This window comes from Ictidomys tridecemlineatus, chromosome X, assembly GCF_052094955.1.
Source record: "Ictidomys tridecemlineatus isolate mIctTri1 chromosome X, mIctTri1.hap1, whole genome shotgun sequence".
In the NCBI taxonomy this organism is placed as follows: domain Eukaryota; kingdom Metazoa; phylum Chordata; class Mammalia; order Rodentia; family Sciuridae; genus Ictidomys; species Ictidomys tridecemlineatus.
In genome coordinates this window covers 5,710,496-5,735,393 of record NC_135493.1, presented here as the reverse complement: position 1 = coordinate 5,735,393, position 24,898 = coordinate 5,710,496, and the positions used below count along the sequence as shown (strand labels likewise).

The following is a 24,898-nucleotide window of genomic DNA, read 5'->3' as shown; positions in this document are numbered from 1 at the left end:
CTCAGTGTGTTCTTTCTCACACAGATTTAAAGATGCCCCAGTTCAAATTACATCTTCCAAAACATGACAATCTCCAGAAAATGGGTGGAATAGGTGATTGCCCATTCTTCTATCCTTGGACCAGAACTGGGAGATACCACCCTCCAGGGTAGCATCATTTTTCTTATATCCATGACAGAGTTTGCCTAGCAAAATGCTGCCATTAGAACAGAAATCTTAGATATTTTTAATCCTGGTTCTGCCATTTGCTGGCCATGTGCTCCTGTTCAAATTCCTCTTAGCCTCAGCTTCCCCATCTGCACTTGAGGTGGTGTATGTGTTTGGCGACCATAAAATTCCAGTAGACTTTTAGGTCAAATAGTCTATGATTATGTAAACTTATAAAAAAAATACAGCTGAAAATTTCTCAATTTAAGTTTTTTTCTTACCAATCACAAATTTTAAATGCCATGTTTTGGGCCAAACATGGTGGCATACACCTGTTATCCTAGTGATTTGGAAGGCTAGGATAGGATGATCACAAGTTTGAGGCCAGCCTCAGCAACTTAGGTGCACTAAGCAACTTATGCAAGACTCTGTTTTATTTATTTAATTTAAAAAAATTTGTTTAATTCTTGATGGACCTTTATTTTATTTATTTATATGTGGTGCTGAGAATCAAACTCAGTGCATCACACATGCCAGGCAAGAGCTCTACCACTGAGCCACAACCCCAGCCCAAAGACTCTGTTTTTAAATTTAAAAAAATAAATAAAAATAAAAAGGTATGGGGATGTTGCTCAGTAGTTAAGCACTTCTGGGTTCAATCCACAGTGCCCCCTCCCCACAAAAAAAGCAGTCCATGTTTCCTCACAGAGAATGGAAACCCTCAGAAAGAAGGGAGTAAATATATGCTTATCAGAATTAAATGGAGCAATATGTTTTATCCTCTGTAGGTAGAGGTAGGCCAACTATATAATCTATACCTTTTTATAACATTTTTAAATGGTTAAATTTTTCAACATAAAAATTATACTATTGTTATTGTGAATAATATGAATATTAATGTGATATTCAAATTTCAGAATCTATAAATCAAACTCTCTTGGAACCAGGCCACACCCATTCACACTATAATGTAGAGTTGAATAACTACGAAAAAGACCATATGTTTTCCAAATCCTAAATTATTTACTATCTGGCCCTTAGCAGGAAGAGTTAGCTGACCCCTGCTCTATAATCTAGATCCTATAGGAGTCTCCAATTGTAGAACTATCATAAAGGCTATTATTTCAATGTGTCTCACTTAAGTTTGTGAAAGCAATTTGGCATCATTATATTCTAGCATCTATGACAAATGTATGAAAGAAATGCACAACTCGAAGTCAAGTGTCTGCTTTTTATTTATTTATTTATTTATTTATTTATTTATTTATTTATTTATTTATACATACAAGGGATTGAACCCAGGAGAGCTTAACCACTGAGGCACATCTACAGGTCCCTGCCACCCTTTTTTGAGACAGGATACATTAAGTTCCTTAGGGCCTTACTAAGTTGCTGAGGCTGACTTAGAACTTGCAATCCTTCTGTCTCAGCCTCTCAAGCCACTGGGACTACAGACACCCAACTAGAGTCAAGTACTTGTTTAAAATTTGTACTTTATTAATTAATAATTACTATATGAATAATGAAGCATCTTTCACTGACCAGGCAGTCTACTTCCAGTTAAGGTTGGGTATGTACTTAGTGACTTTGGTGATACACAAATGTGCTTCATTTGTTCAGATTTCCAGTTTATAAAATGTCTTATTCAGCTTAACAGACAAAACTATATCATGAATATGTAATGTCAATTAGTTAAATTCAGTAAGTAACATAATCTTCCTGTTTGCTTCATGCATCACTCCCTTTATGCCCTGAACAACTGATTGTTTGGGACTAAGATGTAAAATACTTGGGTAATTTTGAAAATCAGGTTTATAAGAGCACTGACAAAGGCTGTGTTTTACTCACTGATCAGATTGGTTTGATTGATTTGGAACTTATTCAATTTCCAAAAGTTTTACAAGTCCAAACCTGCCCTGTACTTTTATAATGAAATCCCTAAGAAAAATAGCAGATAGAAATATTGCTTTATAGTAGATACAAATGATCAAATCTAACTTATTTTTTACTATGAAAAAACTAGATGTTCTGAATAACTGAAATTCCTGAATAACTGAAAGTTATCATTCTGTAGTGACTAGGTAATAAATAGAAATTTTTTTGAAGTGTAATGTTTTCCAGACTTCTTTTAAAGATTTTGCTGAACATGCATTAGTCATTCTTGATAACTTAAATATTATCATGAGCATCAGTTAGTGTACTGTGCAGTAGTAATATTATACTATGTTCTATTTGTGCTCTTGGAGCTGTTAATATAGGTAAAAAGGGCCAGAGTGTCTGCTTTTCAACTTCTGAGTTTGCTGTCATTTTCTGTGGATTTCTGTGCTGTCAATTTTTACATCTCAATGTTTCTTTCAATGGCTGGACATTGTTCAAAAGTATTTCCCCTTCCTTGCCATCTGTGATTGCTAAGGGGTAGGAATCAAGAGGTCAGAGTTTTTAGAACCTATTATCAAAAGGCTGTTCTCTATCAGTGAGGGTTCAGAAGCCTTTGAATAAGAAACCCCATGGGCTTCACCATAGCTGTCTAGCTAAGAGGGCTTTCCCACCCCTTCTTGAGTTGATTGGAGTCTTCTGGAATGGGGATCCTCCCAAAAGACAAATCTCTCAAGCAATGAAGTCATGCTGAAGAGATTGGAAACTTCACTTTCAGCTAAAGCATTGTGGTATAGTTCTTGCTTACTTGTTTTAAAGATAAATTATGCTGTGGTCTTGTTTTCCTCTATAGAGTGGTGAGAGTAAGCTTCATGAATAGATTACTTGCAGCAGTGATCAATAACTAATTCTTATATTTACTTGAATTCATTGTCTCCAGTTTTAGAATGCTTGCTTTGCAGTCTGTTCTAATTCTCTCTTCTATCTGCATAGTACTATGTGTGACGTGAACATCACTGTAGTGTTTCTGCCTGCCAGTTGTCAGGATCCACATGGGTGTGCCAGCAAGCCCAATGTGTGCAAGTCTGAATTTCTCAAAACAGTAAATGAATTGGATGAACAGTGACTTTTAAATTAAATTTAAATCCTTTTGAATAATATACCCTACAAACATTAAAAATTGGTTCCTATACTTTAACAGATTTGTGAGTGAGTTTTAAGAACCCTTCTCTGGCACAAAATAAAGTACAGCCATTGCATATGAGTCATTGTGAAGGTAAAAAGTTGGAGTGTTTTCTAGAAAAGGGGAAATTTAGCATATCTATAAATTAAAGTCTTATTTATAATTTTACCAAAGCCATGATCATTTGTTTGTTTGAATCAAGTCTCCTTTACTTCCTTGGAAACATGATTGATTGCTTAGTTAAGTAAGAAATTATGCACTTCAATTTCACACATATGGGTCATTTGTTTCTATGTGGCACGCATTTCCAAATAGATACCAGTCTTACTTATAATTCTGATAAAATGGGAATTAGGATCATGTGGCAGCAGGTATGGCTAGAAAATGCTTGTCCTTCAAATAGAGCTACTGACTGAAGCCTAATTAATGTAATTGCTAATGGTTGCCCATTTGCAAGCATTAGTCAACTTTATATCTTCAGCCATAAAAGAATATACCTTTTTTCCCTTGTAATAAACTAATGTTTGTATTATGTGTTCTTCCTTATAGGAATCTCAACATTTGACCCCAGGATTTACATTACAAAGTAAGTGTTTTTGAAGATTCCTTGTTAGTCCAAGCATCCATGTCCTCTTTTCCATTGCTTCTCACTGTTTCCTAGTCAATATCATTAAAACATGGTAGAAAAATGACAGTTATGTTGCAATATTTTTCATCTGTTATCCATGAAAGGAAACTTGGAGGACTGCATGTTTGAAAACTAGTTTCATTCAGAATTATTGTTTGACAGTAGAAACATGAATAGTAATTTTTGGTGTTCTTTATTTCAGAGTGGAGTGACCCAACCAGCAGAGCTTCTACAAAGTCAGTATCATTCACATCGTGAGTACTTGGATTTCCAAGCCAGGCTTCTGGGGGGCACTGGTATTTGTCAAAGGAAGAGTACCTCAATTCTGAGCTTATTCTTTTTGTTCTTTCTTGCTCCTTCAAACTATGAATCCTGATTCATAGTAAGATGTGCTTTCATCAGGGGATATAATTACATCTCCCATTGTCTTTGCCTGTTTGGGCTGCTATAACAAAAATCCATGTGCTAGGTATCTTATAAGCAACAGAAGTGTATTTCTCACAGTTCTAGAGTCTGAGAAGTCAGATATCAAGGCACTAGTAGAACTGATGTCTGGTAAGGACCCACTTCCTCATAGACAGTCACCTTCTCTACCTCACATGGTAGAAGGGACAAGATGTCTCTTTGAGCACTCCTTTATAAAGGCACTCATCCCACTCATTAAGGCTCTATTCTCATAATCTATCACCCTGGGGGTGACGATCTAATGGGAATTTTAGGAGGATACAAACATTTGGACTATAGCAAGTAGCACTAATCTATGTGGACACCATTAGGCTCTCTAATTATGTAGATAAATGTTGGGTCAATACATGAGATATGGAAACAACTCTGATTTCAGTTAAAAAAAATCTGTAGATGTCTATTTCCCACATCTTCACTACTTGTTTAAGTATTACACACCTTTAACTACAAACATCATCATACATAGTAGTCAGCTAGTGCTAGCTAGGGTGGGCAAGGAACACATCTGAGCAACCATGATTGGATGTAAACTGTTGAATGGCTTACTGTGGTCAGTCTGTCCAAGACCCTAGTATTTGCAGGTCATCTAACATCTGTATATTAAACACAAGCAGGACTACCCAGGAAGGGATAGAGTATGAGATTACATGGTGCTCGTTTGAAGTTCAGAAGCCAGGGTCCTGCAATTCACTCAGGACAATCTTCATTTTTTATTAATGTTAATTGAAGGAGGAGTTTGTAGAAACCAATTTCCTCAGATTAACTGTTGTATATTTTTTAATATCCATTTGTCCAAGAATGTATCAAGGGAGTAGCTCTCTCACAACTTCTTTCATTCCTAATAATAGAAAATAGAAGTAGAATTTCTGTGTGAGAAATAGTACATACTTGAAATTTTTCAAAAGGAAATAATTTATGACATTCAAGTGGTCTAATGGCATACTTGAAGCAAATTGCTCACCTTTTGGAAGATCACAAATAATTGCATAAAACAACTGGGAATGATTGCCAAATAGACTGAGGCTCTGAGAAAGTCAATCGCATTGGTACTACACATTCTTGCTGCAGTGTAGTGGCAAAGCCTGGAAGTCCTGACCCTATCACCAATCATCTTATTTGGTTTTCTAGCCTGATCTGTGCCTTGTAATTCAGAGTTCAACTTCAATAACCAAGAGTCCTCAATTGAAAAACGAAACAAGAAAATATAACAAGAGAGAGAACAAAACCATAATCCTAATTTAAGTATCAAACTTTATGGAAACACAGAAATCAAAATCATCTTTATATTGTGAAATTCAGCTTTTCCAAGAATCATCTAAATAAATTCCCTTGGTTATTCTAGTAATCAATATATCTTTTTCTCCCTGGTTCTACTCCTACTCCACTTTACCCCCCATTAAAAAACTCAATAAAACACATGCAGATTTAGGAAATCAATGCAGGTTTACAAACATGAAAAATATAAAAGCATATTTTTCAATGTACAATTATTTTACTCCCAGAGCTTAAGTGTTAGTCTCCTGCTAGAGAAATGCTATTTTCTATATATACCATAGAATGAAATATTCCAGTAGTTTCTAACTAATGGAAATGAACTTTTCAATGGAGGTTTATAGTTAAGGGCTGCATTTCAGAAAACACCTCCTTATAGCATGGTGGTATATAGTACAGTCAATAAGATTAAAATTCTCTATATGAAGCTTTGGTAAAATTAGAAGACACCAAGTTTATTTTATAAATGAGCTACTCCTTTTTTTGGCTACTTGATTTAAAGCTTAGACACTGCCCATCAAATTTTACCTGGAATAAATTCCCTTCTGGTTGTAGTAGGATAAAATTTTAATACAGCATAAGTCAGACTTGTGATAATTTGTTTTCATTTTTAATTTCCAAATTATTAAGAACTACTATTATTCCCCCATATCTTACCACAGTGTACTTTTAAGCCAACTTCTAGGATTTTCCATTTGTCAGGGTAATCCTCCAGGCTATTAAGAATATTCTGAGGGGCTGGGGATGTGGCTCAAGCGGTAGCGCGCTCGCCTAGCATGCATGCGGCCCGGGTTCGATCCTCAGCAGCACCACATACCAACAAAGATGTTGTGTCCGCCAAGAACTAAGAAAAAATAAATAAATGTTAAAATTCTCTCTCTCTCTCTCTCTGTCCCCCTCTCTCTCTCACTCTCTCTTTAAAAAAAAAAAAAAAGAATATTCTGAGTATAGACAGACTTCTGGTGCCTGGAGTTTGGAGGGAAGTAGTCCCCAAGTCAGTGGGCCACGGGAATAATGCCCACCCAAGGTCAGCAAATGTGCTGGACATGCTCCCCATCACTTAGTGCCAGTGCAGAGAGATTAAAGTCTTGTAAAACAATCCCTTAATTGCTGAGACACTCTATTCATTTTCTTCCTTTTTGCTTGTTTTCTTTGGTTGACAAAATGCAGATCTTCCATTGGAGTGTGGATTGTTTATAAGGACTATGTGCATGGCCCCCAGGTCTGAAAATACTGACCCTGGGTGCCTTAGTGCAGATTTGCAACTAGCCAGGCTCCCTTTTTGTTCTTGACATTTGCTGCTCTCTCTGGGCCTGACCCCAGTGCATGATTGGCCTTTTGGAGACTGGATATTTTCCCACCCAGTCACTGCACTTTGTTAACATACAATGCTTTTCACCGGGTGTTGTCAATGGGGTGATATTCTATATGCTCCATCTGGAACCTTGAATGCCTGTGAAGCAAGAGCATTAGACTGGGGAAGTTTGGAGACCTGTGTCTGAGCCTCTGCTCCCTAGCAATTTTTGTATTGGGAGAAACCAATAACATAGGATACAGAGGATGCAAGTTTAGATCAGCAGAATGTATCTTTAAAGCATACAGAAAGAATCCCTCAAGGGAAATTGTACAAATTAATGAGCTCAGTGTATACACATATGGATATGTACACAAACACTTCTCGAATTCTATGTAAGCATACTCTTTAGAAGGTAAAACTTGCAAAATAAGAGTACATTTAACTTTAATCCTTAGTAATTTTGGTGTCCCCCAACCCACCCACCTTTAGTCTCTATTATTCTGAGCTGTTTTACAGTCTTTGAAAAATCCTTTCCCAGATCTTCTGAATCCAGTGAGGTTTATTGCCTCCTCCAAAAATGGTCTGTGCCTTCAAAAGGAGGGTGAGACATGAGCTTAAGAAGGTCAAATTGTATTTCTTGGGATGACAGAATGGTGTATTTTTATAGTGGTATCATGTCAATTCTGTGACTAAGAGATACACTATTTTCAGTTTCCAGATTCAGGTTCTCAAAATACTTACTAGACACTGTGTTAATTTATACTTTATTTCCTTTTTTGTGGGAAGGAGGGTATTGGGGATTTAACCCAAGAATGCATTGCCACTCACTCATATATCCTGTCTCTTTTTTCGTTTTATTTTGTTTTGTTTTAATTTCAAGACAGTGTCTTGCTAAATTGCTGAGGTTAGTCTCAAACATATGATCTTCCTGCCCTCGGCCACCTGAGACCATTAAGGAGTAATGGAGGAGGGGAAAAAAAGAATTTGGATTTTTTGTTTTTGGCTGAGTTAGATTGCTTCATCTAATTTATTGTAATGCCTTGTCAATTACTTGTCAATACCTTACAAAAGGTATGACATTTTATTCTTTTATGAGCCATCATAAATTGAAAGAAATAAATGTATTCCATTTCCTTGAGAAGAATTTTCAGCTTTCATGAACTCGTGGGTGTCTACCAAACAGCCTTTGACTTCAGTTAGTTTTGTGAGTTGTTGAGAAGGTGGCAGCTTTAAATATCTGATACTTTTGTTAAACTTGGTTGTTAACATTTGGACTCTATCTAAATGGAAAAAATCCAGACCCCCCACCTTTCAACCAAGCAGATGTTGTATTATAAGCCATACTATACAGAATGTCCAGCTAGTTTCTATGAAAGCCCCCAAATAAAGACAAATAGGACCATATGTCATTTTTTCTTCATCATAAATCTACTTCTTGCACTTATAGTATTAGCTACATATTTGAAAACATCACAACCATGGATGTAGAGAGTTGATAAAAGACCACATGGAGACATACTGGTTGTAACCAGCCTCAATTTACCTGTGGGTGTTTGACAAGCATTTCACATGAACAAATGATTGAATGTAACTATATGTAGGAGGAAAGGAAATTACAACATCTAAGAAATGGCAGAAGTCTCAAACAATTATCATCGTATCTAGGCACATGTTCTAGGCTCCATCCCAGGCTCTGGTGTGTGTGTGTGTGTGTGTGTGTGTGTGTGTGTGTGTGTGTGTGTATGTGTATATATAATCACCCTATCAAGCTTATCAGACATCCTGGAGGTGCTGCACTTTATTCCAATTCTATAGATGAGAAAATCAAACCTACAGTGTATCCCTTCCCCTAATGTGTGCACAATCCAAATACACAATGAACTAATCATGTATACTGATCTCGAATGAATATTTTGGCTACAAACATGCAGAAGAACCATCAAAGTAACACCATTCTTTGGTGGGAAAGTTTGAACCTGGGCTCAGGACCATATAGATCCAAAGTCCCTGCTCTTCCTTCTATGCTGTGCTTCCACATGGGATCTGATGGCTTCAAGGATTTGGTACACCAAATTTAGCTTTTTGTACCTGGATATGATCTTTAAACAGACCTGTAGTGCTGCTTGGTAGAAATGATTAACAAAAGTTATTATGCCTCTATGCTTTAAAATATGCAAAACCGGATCAAAACTGTTAAAATATCATTATTTCTAAACTTTTCCCTAAGTGTTATGGAGATTTAATTACCAGAGAGAATATAAAGATTATGAGAAATTTTTTCACATTGCTGTAACCAATATAAGCATTACATTATTTCTTCAATGAATTTTATTTTTTTACTGAAATAAAAAAATCCCCACATTCATTACAACCCTGACCATCCATCTGCCAAAACTTTCATCATTGGAAAAATTCCTTTTGAGAATTTGATTTGAGATTTAAGAACTGCTTTTCCTTATTACATAGCAACAACACACTCTGTAGCAATTTCATATATTCTTCCCTAAGTAGATGTTTGGTCTGCTACTTAGATGCAATTTCAGGAGCAAAGTGGGTAATGCAGCAGGAAAAAAATAGCTGCTATTTTCTTAATCAGATTAATTCTTAATCAAAATACATGATTTTGTACTTGAGATTTGATAATATTGATATTAAGTTGGAAGCTTACAAAAACCAAACTAACTCTCCAGATAAACTAGTAATCTCAGTGACTTTCACTAGTTGTAACCATTCTGGATTTTAAACTGAGAAGTGTGCCAACTCTTGCTTTAAGCCTATCTTGTATGCCCCATGGCTCAGAGCCTGCCAACTTTTCCTAAGGACTTAATATATTTTTGGAAGTTCTCCACTGCATCAGGGACAGCCACCTGGGAGCAGAGAAAACAAAATTTGGCAGCCTATTCAAGCTGTGAATTAAAGGTAATTCACAGTTTGAAATGAATCAGCATGAGGTCCTTAAGAAGAGTAATCAGACATCAAGAGGATTTTATGTTGAGGATTGTATATTGGCTAATGTGACAACAAGCAATATTGGCATTTAGAATGTTCGCATCAAGGAGTGTTGAAGCTGCCTTGGCTTGATGGGTGCCAAGACTGAGAACCAGGGCTCCTTCACAAAAGGAGCTGTAGCTTTCCACTTCTATTACACAAGATAAAAACATAAATGTGTTTACTCAGCAGAGTTGAAAGATCAGATTTAATTTTTCTGGTGTTGGTCCTGGATTCATGTCTGTCACAGGAATTGCATATTTCAGGTGGATTTTGAAACATCTCTGTAATTGGAAAGGAATGTCTTTCTCTCAGGGAAACTTTGAGTATCTCTTCTACCTGATTTGTATCTGTTTTTACATTCATTCATATGTTCATTCATTCGTTCAAGTGTTCATTCCTTTCAACAAATATGTATTCAAACCTTCAGTGTGGAAGGCTTTTGACCACACACTAGTAACTCAAGGAAAATCTGAACATCCTTCACAGTTGGGGAGGATTGGACTTGCACCAACACCACCAGTAACTTGACTAACTCCTATATATTGAGTATATTATATGTGCCAGGCACTCTCCATGCATTTTTTCTCTTTGCGACAGGCCTGTGGATTTATTATTATTATAGAAGCAAAACCCAAAGCTCAGAGCCATTGAATAAGTTGCTCAAATATCACAGTAGCAAAGGTTAGAGCCAGGACTAACTCCAGAGAGCGTGCTCTTCTTCCACTGAAACCATCCCATGGGCACTTTGGAGATTGCTGTACTGATTGAAGTCAGATGTGATCTTATCCAGTCAATAGGTAAAAATGCACTAATTACAATCCAGGCCCAAATGGTACCTGGCATTTTGGTTTAAATCAGAGATCTAAATATTATTATAAAGTGCTGTCTTCCATATACTGCAAATACTACAAATGCCAATGTGGATATTCCCCCACAGGCATACTCATCCTCAGCTCAGAGTCTAAAGTAAAATTGTGTCACCATGACTATGAGATGTTTCCTACAGTGAGTGCAAAGGATCCCTGTCTGCAAAGGAGTTATACCATTATGGAAAATTCACATAGGATTAATTGTGGTAACATATGGTGGGAACAATGTGTCTCTCCAGAAATCTCCGTTTTGCCATATTAAAGTGAGAAGGAGAGAAAACTAATATTTTGGTCTGTTTTTATGAGAGGTTCATCCATCACCTTTTGTGCTTACCAACTTTGATAATTGGAAGTAGCTTTATATCTTCATCGTGGAATAATTTTTTAAAAATATTCCCATCTGTTATCAACCATAGTGACCATATTTTTGAGTTCTCTTCAGCATTTTGAACAGCAACTGAATGAAGCAAATAATACTGGTGTAAGGTGATGAAGTTAATAGGCAAGGTATCAACGTTAAAATAATATCACTTAGATAATCGACTGTAATGTGATAACACATACATGCATACACACATGCACACATACACTCTATAGCCCAGAATATTAGGTTCCTCTAATGCTATCTGATCAAATGAGATGCATGTGTACACAGATACACTCTTTTTTAAAAGTTATTAGATTATAAAATTCTATGATCAGAGATATTTTTCCTATGCATTGTGATTGATAACTCTGAAGTACTTTCACATGATACTTTATCTGCATGTGAGCATCGGAGTGACTCTGTTAAGGGAGCCAGGTGGAAAGAAACCAGGCATAGGGAGGGGGAGATATTTGTTCAAAGTCTCCCACTTAAGGAACAACAGAGCTGGGACTACAGTCCAGGATTCTAAACTCCCATTAGAACATTCTTCCTTGTCCCCAGATTCTCCAGATGCCTACAGGGCCAGAACTCATCAATCAGAGTCCTGACGAGTCTTCCAGGCCCACAGGAAAAAAATATAGTAGCAGTGTAGACAAGCTCTGTGGATCATTCCTATAAACTAAAAAGAAAAAAACAAAAAAATGCAACTGAGACTGGAGTAGATGACAAAAAAATATCCACCCTGCTTCTAAACTATTCATTTTGTTTTTCCATCCTATCAAGAATCTCACAAACAGCCAGATCCTTTGCCACAATTATGTTATTGGGAATGTTATGTTTAAATGGTCTGCTCTTGACACCTCAGCACTGCTAAAAGCCCTTCCATTTTACTGATGAGTGGGGAGCAGTGTTAGTAGAGTACCGCAGATGCACGCTCAATTACAGCTGTAAAATCAGTTGAAAAATCTGACACATGCCTTTCTTTGTGGTTCATCCATCTACTTTAACAATGAGAACCAAAAAAGGAAAAAAAAGTCTCAAGCTATCTAATTGACATCTCCAAACATGTTGCCAAACTTGATAGAGAGGGAGTGGGATGGAGTATGGTGGGGTTGGAGTAAGCCTGCTGAAAACAAATGAAAAAAATTATTTTCTCTGTTATCTTGTGGGATCCTGACACCCATGATCTGCCAGTGCATCCCTTTAGTAAACTGTATTGTCCTTGTGTAAGTTTCCAGGAATCCTAATAGAATGATGATAGAAATATGCCCAGGAAGGAGTGGAAAGTAATGATTTATAACTCTGCCAGCTCCATTGCCTAATGTGTGGTGTTACTTGTTTCTGAAAAACATTGCCCACTTTTAAAAATATCCCAGATAGCTCCCTCAATTTTAACTGTGTGGAATCTCTAAATTTTCCAAAAAAAGTCTTTTTGAAAGTACCTAATGTTCATAATATCTAGAAAGGTTCATTCTAAGTCATTTCCAATAATTTCCATAGATCACATGGCAGAAGAAGAGAGAAAGTAAACTGTATGTGAGTATTTGCCTAGGTGACATAATGTCACCACTTCTAGTATCTACTATGCCAGACACTGACAAACATCTTACAAACATCAGTTATTTCAACCTTACAACAGATCTGTGATTTTGATATTATTTTCACTATATTGACATGATTATCACCCTCACCATTACCAAGGGCTAAGAGACAGTACCAAACTAACAGTTGTGGCTACAGAGTCAATGCTGTTGCTAACACTGGCAGTCAGGTCTGCCTGGTGCTCTTTCTCCTGGGCCAATTATGTTGTTTATGTAACCATGTTATATCCTTGTAGCATCCCTGAGAGGTAGATATAGTTAAGACAATTTTATGGAGAAGGGGATTTCATCTCAGAATAGTTAAATAACTTGATCAAGATCACAGAGGGTTGCTCAGAGAGCTGGAATTTCACTCTAGGATTCTTGAATTTAGAGCATAAATATCTTGTTTTATACTGTATGTACCTCATCCAAGTAACATTTCAATTGAACTATTACTAATTGTTAAGTACAGAGAACAATAACAAAATAGCGATGGTAATAATTCTTTCTAGTTCAATGGTATTATAGGTCTTCCATACATATTGTTATATTTGGTCTCTACTCAATTTTCAGGGCCAGGAGTTATCAATGCCCTAGAGAGAACACAAATGTGGCCCCTGCTTCTGGGTGGCTCAAATCACAGTTCCCCCACTCCTCTGTCATATAACTTGATGAATTTACTTGGTGCTTTTCCTAGCTTTTGTTTCATCATTTAATAAAACAGAGATGATACATTAATCATATTTCTTAGTGAACAGTGTCAGAGATGAACTCATGAAAGGGGCTTGCAGTCAACTATTCATTGGTGTTCTCTCTGTATTAAAAATGTGGAAAGTCAAGTTCAGATAGTTTAAGTAAGGCGGCCAAGCTCACATAGCTAGTAGTGCGCCAAAGCTCAATTTTCTTCTTGACTCCTAGTTGAATGTTTTTTTTTTTTGCTAATATTGACCATGAAATTTTAAAAGTCTGTGTCAATGTAGTTTAAATGGAAGGATTAATTACCAATGCTGTCAGAGGCAACATACTTAAAATCAATAACTATCTGTGCCAATCCTTTCCTCATTAGATAGCCCCAACCTGCTTTTGAGTGTGTCACAATCTTATGAAGAATAAGTGTGTTCTCCACTCACTTACACCCAAGGAATTAGTACTTAATTCACTGATAGTTTCTGCATTTATAGGAGAATTTAAAAACTTGAGAAAAATCACATTATTTTCCCCATCTCACTATGTTGTAGAATGGAATTTGGGGATAGGTCCCCCTCTATCTTCCCACTTTTTTGCAGTGCTTTTTATTCCGAGATTGAAGAGGACCTAAAACTGGTGACCTGTTTCACCCTTTACTACTGGATTAAAATTCCAGGTTGCTACTATGGTAACCGTACCTTGAAAATTAGATCCTGACAGAGTCACTAAGAAATTTAGAAGTGCACTCCTGCCATGAACTTTGAAGAAAGGTTGCTTACAATTGTCAGCGACAGCCTCTTAATTGAAATAATCTGCCTGCCCGTCTGCTAGAAAGTTTGTATGTCTTGGGGAGGGGAGAGAAAAAGATTATATCCTGATGGGTTTTTAAATGTATAAAATGGCTGTGGTTTGAAGCAAAGCTGTTTTCTGCATGAAATTTAAATCAACTTTGGCTCAATTTATGCTATTCAGAAAGAACTGTGATGTTCAGTATTCACAGTGGCAAAAAGCCAAGATGCACAGCAAAGATGTAAGACAGAGAAGATAGTGCTGCGGGTCTACCTCAGACAAACCTAGTAGTTGCAAGATCCAAATGGCAGCCACTTTCAAACCAGATTGCTGTGCCCAGGACTCTGGGCAGTTGGGGAGTGCAGAGCACAGCATGACAAGATTTTAAAATGAAGAAAACAGTCACTTATTTGCCTAATGGCATAAAGAGCCACAATCATATTGATACTCCCAAAGCCAGAGATATGAAACAAGTGATACAGAGTATCTTGCCTTTCAGGAAGATGAGGATTGAGGTGTTGGTAATTTCAGGGATTTTTCTGTGCAGTTCTCTCTCAAGGCAAGCACATGAGAATTAGTCTGTGCTTCCACAACAAGATGGGTATTGTTGATGGTGGTTTTTTCTTCTCTTTCTTTTCTAATACACACATAATAGGGTTTTAATGGCACATATAGAAAATGACTAACTCTCTGGAAGGAACAATTTCAGACCAGAGTGATGATATTACTATGAAAAAAAGTTGGCATACTATTTTACACAGAATAGATATCAAATATTAAACCAGTTGGATGATTTCAAGTAGTCAGAACTGATGGATTGGAGCCATGGGAACTCATCCTCTAGTGTTGAGAGAGTTCCTAGAGAAAGTATAGTTCTGTCTGAATATTTGGAGTGGAATTACCTCTCACCTCACTTGAGTCTCTTCATTCTGGCTTGGTTGGTCTGGATGTCAAGGACACTGTGATGATGATGACTGAATTATGATATCCCTCTGAACACAATAAATGGCCATGAATGGCCAAAAAACACACACGGCCAGTTTCCTGCCTGTGAGTAAGGTAGATAAAAATGCAGCTCTCCTGGCATAATGGGTTCACAAATGTTTGACCTCCTGAGTCAAAGGAATGAAATTCATTCACTTTTAACCTCAGCAACTGGTGCAGGATCTCCCCACACAATAAATAACCAGAAAACATTGTATAGAGTGTGGTAGGCCAAGCAAGAATGATCTGGAAGGTGTAAATTAGTCTGCAGTAACACTAATATTTCATAGATGCTATTCTTCTATTCTTTAACATCCAAACAGTTGTACACTAAGAAGAAATATATATATATATATATATATATATATATATATGCATGTATATGCTATTGGAAAGAATACAATATAGAAATTGAAGTAGATAGGCTATGAAATCAAAATGCCTGGACTCAAATACCAGTCCCACCATTGTTTAGCCACACAATCTTGGGCAAATTATTTAGCCTCTCTGTTACTTAGTTTCCTGATGTGCAGAATAGGGATGATAAGAGTACCTTATTGTAGAATTAAATGATTGGAGTACTTACCACAGTGCCCGGTACATCAATAAACATTAATTATTGTTATTGGTTATACTTGTGATAAGTATGGGCATCTCAGTGAGTCTTCTGTGTGAGTGCTATTTGCAATATATTCCAATCTTTAGCTATCTGAGGAAACTTTCACTGTATTCTCTGACTTGTCCCAGAGGCCCCCAATTGGAGCAAGACCTCTCTAGAATGAGCAAACTTGGACTAAATTGAATATTTCTTTTGCTGACCCCCACACTCCAGTGAAAATGAAAAATGGCTTGAATATCTTAAATGCATACACTTTGAATTCTAGACACACTCTTCTCATTCTTGGAGCTTACCACATTATCATGTCACAGTCATAATTGTACTTGTATCATGTGATTGTAAAAAAATAAAATGCTAGGACTTATTAATTTCCAAGCACTATGCTGAATGTTTTATATCACAACTCCATGAGATGTAGGCACTACTTTTACCCACATTTTACAACACAAGAAATCAAAGTCCATGAATTAAAGCTAAATTCTTGTAGCAAATAATCATGAATCTGTGACTTGAAACTACATCTGGTTGACTTCAAAAATAAATGCCTTAGCCTTGCCTTCCTGCCTGTCCATGGAATATCCAGTCATGGAATCCACCTGGACTTGTCTTGGGACATGGCAATACCCTCTAGAGATAACAGAGGGAGGACAAGATGGAGGGAACAATGGAGGACAAGAACTTGATCAAAGATGATCTGTACTCCCGATTCCCAGGCTAGCCTTTCACCATTTCTACAATCATCACTAGTTAATTTCCTGAGTCATAATTGTTGATTGCTTGGTTCATATAAATGTGAGTAACTACTTTTGAAATATCATAATAAGTATGTTGCCAGTTTTTTAGTGAGAATTGGGAATCCTTTTCTAAATTCCCAATTCTTTGCAAACATAAGGGAAATCATCTGAATAAAAAAATGCATGAATAAAATTTCATGAAATAGCCCTTGCCATTCTGTGAAATAATCACTCTATTCCCTTGTCTAGACAAATCATTCCTGATACAACATATCTGTTTCTCTTTCCCTGGTCTGAAAAGATACTTCAGACTCTGCCTTTAATTATTATCAGGCTTGACTATGAATCCCTAGAGAAATAATCTTGTTTTTACTGAGATTGAAGATAAAATAACATTTAAAGAGGTTTTAAAAATAAGAATTGAATCTCAGAAGACACACTATTGTAGAACACACTGTATATCAAACCATATAAGTACATAGTTGTAACAGTGACTTAGTAAACACATTGCTGAGTGAACTATGAAAAATAATCCACCGAGGTACTATTTCCCTTGCTCCTAAGCACTAAGTTAAGAGAGTATTGCCATAAAGTAGATATACACTGTTTAGAAATATTTGTGTGTGTGTTTTTAGAATATTTGCTTTAGGCCCAATAGACTAATTTTTTTCTTTTGCTAGGAAAAGTACACTGTAAGGAATTTAGCTAAATGGTATATTAAGTGAGTGTCTAAAATGGTTTTAAAAGATAACAATTTTGAACCAAGAAATGTCTTCAGTAATTTGATTCTGAATGGGACATAAATTAACTTTATAAAATAGAATCAAAAAAGTTCAATTAAAATTATTTCAAATCTATCATACAACTTAGCACTTCACACCCTTCCTATTTGTAACTGACACTTTTATCATAAGTTCCTGAAACCATAAGTAAAATAAGTATGCCAGTATCAATAATCAAATTTTCATTTTCTGAAAAGTGATCTTTCTCTGAACAGTATCCTCACTCTTTGCATGTTCACCTCCTAGAGCCTGTTCAGAAATTATATCATGATGAGTATTCCTGAGCATGCATCCTTCTATTGCTCTTGCTAAAATCTTTAGATCTTAACTAAACTAACTTGATTTTTCAAATCATATTTTAATTCAGGTGTGTGGTCTCTTAATTCCTTGTTTAAAAATTTTATGAGATATGATAAAAAGAGGAGAGAGATGACAGATAAAACAATTCATTGTATATTTCAGATCATTTAAAATATTTCTGATTTAGAGCCATTAAATAATTTCCTGAATTTAAACCTGCAGTATAAAATTATTTTCTTAATTTAATTTTAATAATGTAAATGGCACACATATGGAAAAATTTCAAGGCAATATTTTCTATAAATAGAATTTTACTTGATTCTCCTTTTAAAAAGAAAGCAAGCAATAAAGCAGATGAATCACGATAATCTCTCTTGATGAAAGAAACAGAAAATACACATTCACATGCCCACCACATTACGGTGGAGACTGGCTGCATGGTGTCTATCATTGAATGATTATAGTGCACAATTTTATGTTGGATAAAAAAGAAAAGAAATATAGATGTTTTCCCACTCCATGAAAACCTGTCACAAAAATTCTAGCATATATTTCCAAACAGATATAAAGGTAATTTTTCACCCTTAAAAAGAATCCTTCACTTTGAGAATGATTCACTGCAGGTTTCCTCTAAATAGTAAGCTCATCTCATGCATTTACAATATGGTTTGATTTTCAAAACATCAATTTACATACACTTTCCAGAAACAAATCTATTGTGCAAATCAATGCTTACTCGTATAGTATAAAAAAGCAAAAGTATTTTTTTTAATTGGAGACCATGGTTTATGGAGTTTGCTCATCATTAATATTAATTATTTATAGTCCAGCAGCTTTTGTTAACACAAGTAGAGATGGAGATGCCACAGGCTGCCTCAGAGGTAGTTCCATAATGCTCATTCATAATTAGTGAAATGCCGTATTTCAGCAGCAGTCAATCAAACACGGCCTTGTTCTTGTTCTCATGGGAACCTAATCCTTCAGTCCCTTCTTTCCCCTTAAGTTTCCCTGGTTCACGGACACATTCCAAGAGTAAAAATCGAACAATAAATTAGTGAGAAAATTACAGCAGTTTTTAGGACTAACGTCCAATGGAATGTGATTTTGGCGTGCAGCTTACCACTGCCAATGTGAAGTGGATAGATTAGTAACTGGAGGTGTGGTTAGCACATCTTCTCAGAACAAAAATTCTCTAAAGAATCCCTGGAAACCTATGTAGAGTTACCTGTAATCATCCTTTTGAATAGAGCAAAATGCCACTGGAAGGGGGCCAAGGCTGAGCGTTGAAGCAACCTCCGTTCACAGTAATATTTTAAGTAAACTGCCAGATAGCTTTGTTTTTTTAAAACAAATGTGTTCAATCATTTTTGGGGGGAGAGGGTCAAACCACATAGGAACACTTACAGCAATACCGAGATTGACTATGTGGATTCTGTTCTCTTCTAAGTAGCTTTCTTAAGGAAACTCGGTTTTTTCTGCATGAAAATAAACAGACCCTAAAATAAATTGAAGCATTTAAGGCCCTCACCCCAATAACTTGGCTAAACACTTTTTTTAACTTCCATATGGAATTCAGCTTTAAAAGTATTGCCAGAGATATTTCTGAACTTATTCCACAGGATGAATCCTGGGTATTTTATTTATAGAGCACCAATTTCAGACTTTTAAAGGTAATTGTCTCAGAGAATTTCCACGAACAAATCAATCTTCTTAACTTTAAAGAGAAAAGGTGCATTCCTGTGTTCATTTGTGGCTACTAGGCAGGTCAGCAGGAGAGTTCTATCTCTGTGTCACTGGGTGACTCTTTAGAGAATTTGAGTACATTGATTCTCCTCTCATATTGAAAATTAGGTTTGTACTGTGCTTTTAAAAAACTTTTCTTATTAATATCAAACATATTTCCATGGAAGCTTTGGGGTGAATGGTCTTATTTATGCCAAACAAATGATATGAATATTTGAGGCAAATAAATTCAGTGGAAAAGAAAATAACCTCACATTTCTTTCAATTATGTAGATGTGTAAAATAACATTATTTTAGATATGAAACACCTAGATTAATTTTTGCTAAATGTTTCACTGTGAAGTAGTTACCTTGAAATATTAATTGACATTCAGTCCCTCCCTCCTCCAGAAAAAGAGTAATTTTATAGTACAATATATTTGGAAAACAGTGGGTTAAAAAAAACTAACAAGGCTTTTCATTGTAGGAATTCTTTGAGCCTTTAATATGCTAATGTCACTGTGTTTCTACAGGAGGGGTGTAGAATATGAAGTGTTTCCCAAACTAACTTGGCTGAACAATTTCTTTCTTTATTTTTTTCTCAGAATACCTACCAATGTGGTGTGGGATAATTTGGCCCATACCAATCTATATAAATGCATCATTATAGAGTTCTCTTCCATATATAGACTCAGCTTCAATATCTACCTGGAGTGTATATGCTCATTATATTTTGCCTTGCCACCTTCACTCCACCTTTCCTCTAGTTGCAGCACCATATCCAAAACCCATTTCAATTCAAATGTCCCTTTTAGAAGGCCTACTGAAATCACAGACAATTTGTATGCAAAAATCATAGGAGCTTTATTTTTGTATTGATAATATGAAAGTTGTTCTGAAATTCCAACTTTCACGCAGAAGATTCTTTTGTGAGGAGCCTTCTGTCTTTTTTGTTGTTGTTGTTCCTGCAGACCACCTGCAACTGTAAGTTGTCTTCTGGGTGGTTGGCTCAGATCATCTTCCCTCACTGTGAGGAAAAAAGCTGGCTGAATACAGAAAGAAGTGCTGCCTACTCACTGAACATTCTTGGGAGATAATTTGCTGCCATGTTTTATAAAACTAGGGACTGGATGTGCTTTGGAGCTTTTTATTAGATATTGCAGAGAGAGATAATAGTCTTATTATCCTGGTGACTTTTGAGACCACTCTGAATGCTGGTGTTATTGAAAATGCAGTAATGAAGTCAACTCTCAAATCTAAGCATGTGGATCGTCCATTTCAGACTGTATTTTCCCCAGCTGGCTTTCAGCAGCCACCCAGGCCAGCTCAGGCTGTTTCCCCACCCTCAATGGGAATGTGTTTCTGGAATACAAACATCAGACTGAGAATAAACAGAATTTAGAAGATATACTTTTTTTAAATATTGGGAGTGGGTGCTGCATCATAGAGTCCAGAACATAAAGGAAATAATTTTCCATTTTGCTCTGGTTTTATGTGTGTGGGTTTTGTATTGACTCTATCAGCAGAAGGAATCCAGTACTGTTGTAGTCCCTTCTGCATCCAAATAGTCTTTACTTCTAGGGCAAGAATGTGCCCTTTATTTAAGCTCTTTTCTTGATAACTTATTTCCTATTGTGAGGAGCATTTGCTAAGTAGTTAAGCTGTCAGGAACAGAAATTTCTGGTATACTGATCTACACACTTAGATCAAAGATGTTTCTGTGTACAGAGTATTCTGTTTAATTATCATTTTAATTATTATATTGACTTATACATTACTATTGAGCACATTTTACAATAATGAGTGTAACATACAAGCAATCCTTAATTTTCATTATGTCTTATCTCATTCGCATTATCTGAAGCTTGATAGTAGATAATTAGTTGATTGTATATGAAAATACCCAAAATATTGATGGGTAGAAGAGATGAGTCCTGATTAGTTGGCTCTTTCTTCCTTCAACAATTACATATTATACTTTGTATTTATTCCTGATATATATTCAATAGTAGTAATATCTATCTTGGGAATTTGTAGAGAGATAGCAATGGTCTAGTGATTGTGTTTGAACTATATTATAACTGCTACTTTGTAATATGGGGGAACACAAACACTGAGGATTTTATTTCAACAATTTTACTTTAGATTTTCTCATTAAGCATTATCATTACTTATTTTATGTATGCATGTTAGAGATACCTTTTTGTATATATCATTTTTTTTCTCTGCAAACTGCCAGAGTTAAGTTAAGCAGCTTCCTGATAAAATAATGATGCACACACATGAAAAAATAACAAATGTGAAATTAAAAAATGAGGAGAGTCTGGTATGAAAGTACCATTTGTTAAGACTATACCTTCCTTCCTTGAGGTTTGAGATTATTAAGGTAAAGTGGTTGACAATCACACACCTATTCTAACTAAACTCATTGTCCACACACCAAGCCCTTTTTTACATTATCTTGTTTTCTAGGATTAGAAAGTGGCCAACCAAATGAATCTGGTGTTTGCAACATATGATAGGTTGATTGTCTATTCACTGAAGTTTGGGGATTTCAGATTCAAATATCACCCAGTAGAAGAATCATTGCATTTGACTGTGCCAGTTGGCCTACCTTGACAGTCTGAAGTACTCTGCGTAAATGATGTGGTTTTACAAAAGAAAATAAAATTTCAACTGGTTGGGGATTCACCTCAGATCAGCTGAAATATGGAAAGGCTTTTCTTAATTCATAACTTCTGGTTTAACAATTTAAACTAAAGTATTGTGATGGTATGGTTCGTATAGATGACATTATTTCCTCTGGGGAGTTGAGCATTGCCATTTGAGGTGAAAGGCCAGTGGCTTGATTTTCCCCCAAATTTCACAAACACACAAGGATGAATAAATTTGTTTTTCAGGAGCATCCATTACAGTGTCCTAGAAACAGGTATAGATTTATGCAGATTAATTTGGCATACAACAGCAAATTGCTGCTGTGAGATATATTTTACAATTACTTCCAAGCTCAGGCTAATGGCTAGAATCAAATAAAACATAAAAATAGGTTTACATAGATTGTTTTATAAATCAGATAAAACTTTACATTACCTACCATTGGAACTGAATGCATTTTTGCAAGCAGCATCAGAGCTGTTCATGTAATACTTTCATTATCTCCAGCAAGAGTAAAACAAAATAGAAACAAGTCCATTGAATTTAGTCACCATTAACTACCATTAACTGTAATTTTTTCCTGACAAGCTCTCTCTCATCTGATGATGAGTGAAACATCAGGAAAAGTCAACTGAAAACTGCATAAATGCTAACAAAATATGCCATTGTATGTTAAGTGTGCCCAGTTCAGACATTTAAAATAGAGCAATTTATAATGTGTTAGCAGTGAGTGCTCCATCATGTTTTAAATAAATTTATTTTTCTACTTCTTTTGAGACTGTAACTCACTCTGAGAAGACTCATGCCATTTCACTGCACAATGCAGGTCACAAATTGAATAATGTGAAATAACTTTATTAGAGAACTGAAGAAAATGATATGGCAATAATGTGTTTCACAGTAAAATTTGATAGCCCTCTAAAGATCAATGAGTGTGTTTGTTTACTTTGAAGTGAAAAGGACAAAGGCTTCATAATGGAATCCAGAGAAATACCCAAATTAAAGGAATCTTTGCCAGCTCAAATGGCTTTCCTAGTCTGGGGTGAATTCAGAAAATCTCCCAAAGTACTTTGCAGTAGACAGAATAGCCTAGGTACTGTCTGTGATAACATGTCATTATCAGGCTGGCCTGGAATGAATGAAAGTCCTCTTGTGGCCACACAGAATAAAACAAGCTTCAAGTCACCAGGGTCTTGTCCTGTCCCAAACAAGGATTGAGAGGGCACTTTATAAAGGGAGAAAGGAACAGCAGGGCCACCTTCATTTGCATTACCAAACGCTAATGATGCAGGCGCTTTTATGGACACACTGTGTACACAGAATAGGTTCAATTAAAGAGAAGCCATTTTACACTGGCCTTTCCCCCACCAGGATTTAAAGGGAAGACAAAACAAAGACCATTTATCTGAGTGACAATACATTACTTTTTAAAAATTAGGTAGAGTGCAGAATATAGGGTAAGCAAGATGCCTGGGTCTCCCTAGTCTTATCTTTGCCATATCTTTTCTCAGCCTGTGTGCCACAGACCTCATGAAAGCACATCTTCGTCAAAAATAAGATAACTATGAAAGATGATGAGAGCAGGCAGGAATATTGTAGCTGATCCAGACTAGGGAGAGCAAGATTCAGAACTTCTTACAAATTTAAAATCAAGCTCCATTAGCAAAGACCAAAATGAACTGCTGTCTGATATTTTTGGCCTTGAAAAAATGAGTTGGGGGTTTGAGTTCAATGCCTATGGACAGATGTTCCACAGACAAAAAACCGAGACTCTTAATTGGCACTAATTAGCACCCTTGTTGGCAGGGAGGGATTGACAAGGTTATTTCTATGGCACTGTCCCTGCCGACTCCCAAAGCTGTGCTTTCCAGGACAAGGGGGGAGCAATGTAGGTAAACTTATGTTCTTAGCCTTCAAGGATTATTTGTGCCCCCAAACAAAGAGAGTCTTCACATTTCTAAGCTGTCAACTTAGTAAGATTCTTTGCCTAGGATATACATTGGCTTTTATTTTTAATTAAATAATGTTTAATTAGGAGGAAACAATCAATACAGTAGAGTGACAGGCATTTTTATGTTGGTGTGTTTGTCCCTGCTTAAAGAAGTAGAAACAAAAAGAAAAAAAAAACAAGTGGAATTGAGGATGAGAAAAACAATCTCAGCACATTCTAGACATTAACACTAGTAAAGAACAGAGAGGATGTTTTTTTCTGGCACAAATCCTTGCAACTGCCACACATACATCTTCACAACGCTCTGTGTATAATCACCTCCATCTGTAAAATGGGGGGATACCACCAGACTCATAAGAGGGCCAAAGTCTGCTGAGAACCTCAATGTGCTAGGGGAAAGGTGTCTAAATGGAGTGATAGTGAAAAGTAGAGGTATGTGAAGATGGAGGAGTTTGTGGCTGTATTCTAACAAACATTGAGCAATACTGTGTGGAAATATGCTTTCAGGTTCTGCAAATACTCCTGTCTATATAATTGCAAGCTTGAGATTTATGCAAAAGTAGTTACTTTTGGATGTATTGAATTTAGTGCTAATAGGGAACTCAAAGAAGGATTAAAGTCTTTTATAGTAACATGACAGATTTTTTGATGCTGTAGCCTGATGACACATGTTCATTTCTGAAAAGCTAGAAAGAGTCTTAAATCTAGATTAAGCCTTTTATTTTCTCCCAGGAAAACCAAAAGACTAGATCTTCACAATTAAACAGACTCTAGAACATCAAAACCCTCAGGTGTGAGAAATCACAAGTCTACCCTTGAATTGCAAAATTTTCCAAAAAGAACCTTTAACAATTAGCAAATATATGTATGTAGATGAACTAAACAGTATTTTCTTTAATGTGAATGGTCTTACTTGAAGTACAAAAAGAAACATAGATACTAATTTGGATTCTTATGTGTCCCTATAGTATATCAATATAGGAATTATCAGCTCAGCA

General features: G+C 36.1%; 1 protein-coding gene across 10 annotated transcripts in view; it reads left to right on the top strand.

Annotated features, from left to right (window-relative positions):
- Nucleotides 1-24,898, top strand: part of Aff2 (ALF transcription elongation factor 2) — a 478,853-nt gene that overhangs the window by 322,541 nt on the left and 131,414 nt on the right. For 5 of the 10 annotated variants that reach the window (XM_005325137.4, XM_005325134.4, XM_040286594.2 and 2 more), the window contains 2 exons: nt 3,755-3,791; nt 4,036-4,069. In XM_005325137.4, the coding sequence (XP_005325194.2) occupies nt 3,755-3,791; nt 4,036-4,069 (71 nt within the window). Of the gene's footprint in view, nt 1-3,754; nt 3,792-4,035; nt 4,088-24,898 lie in introns of all 10 variants that reach the window. The other 5 variants (XM_040286575.2, XM_040286552.2, XM_040286592.2 and 2 more) reach the window with 1 other exon arrangement.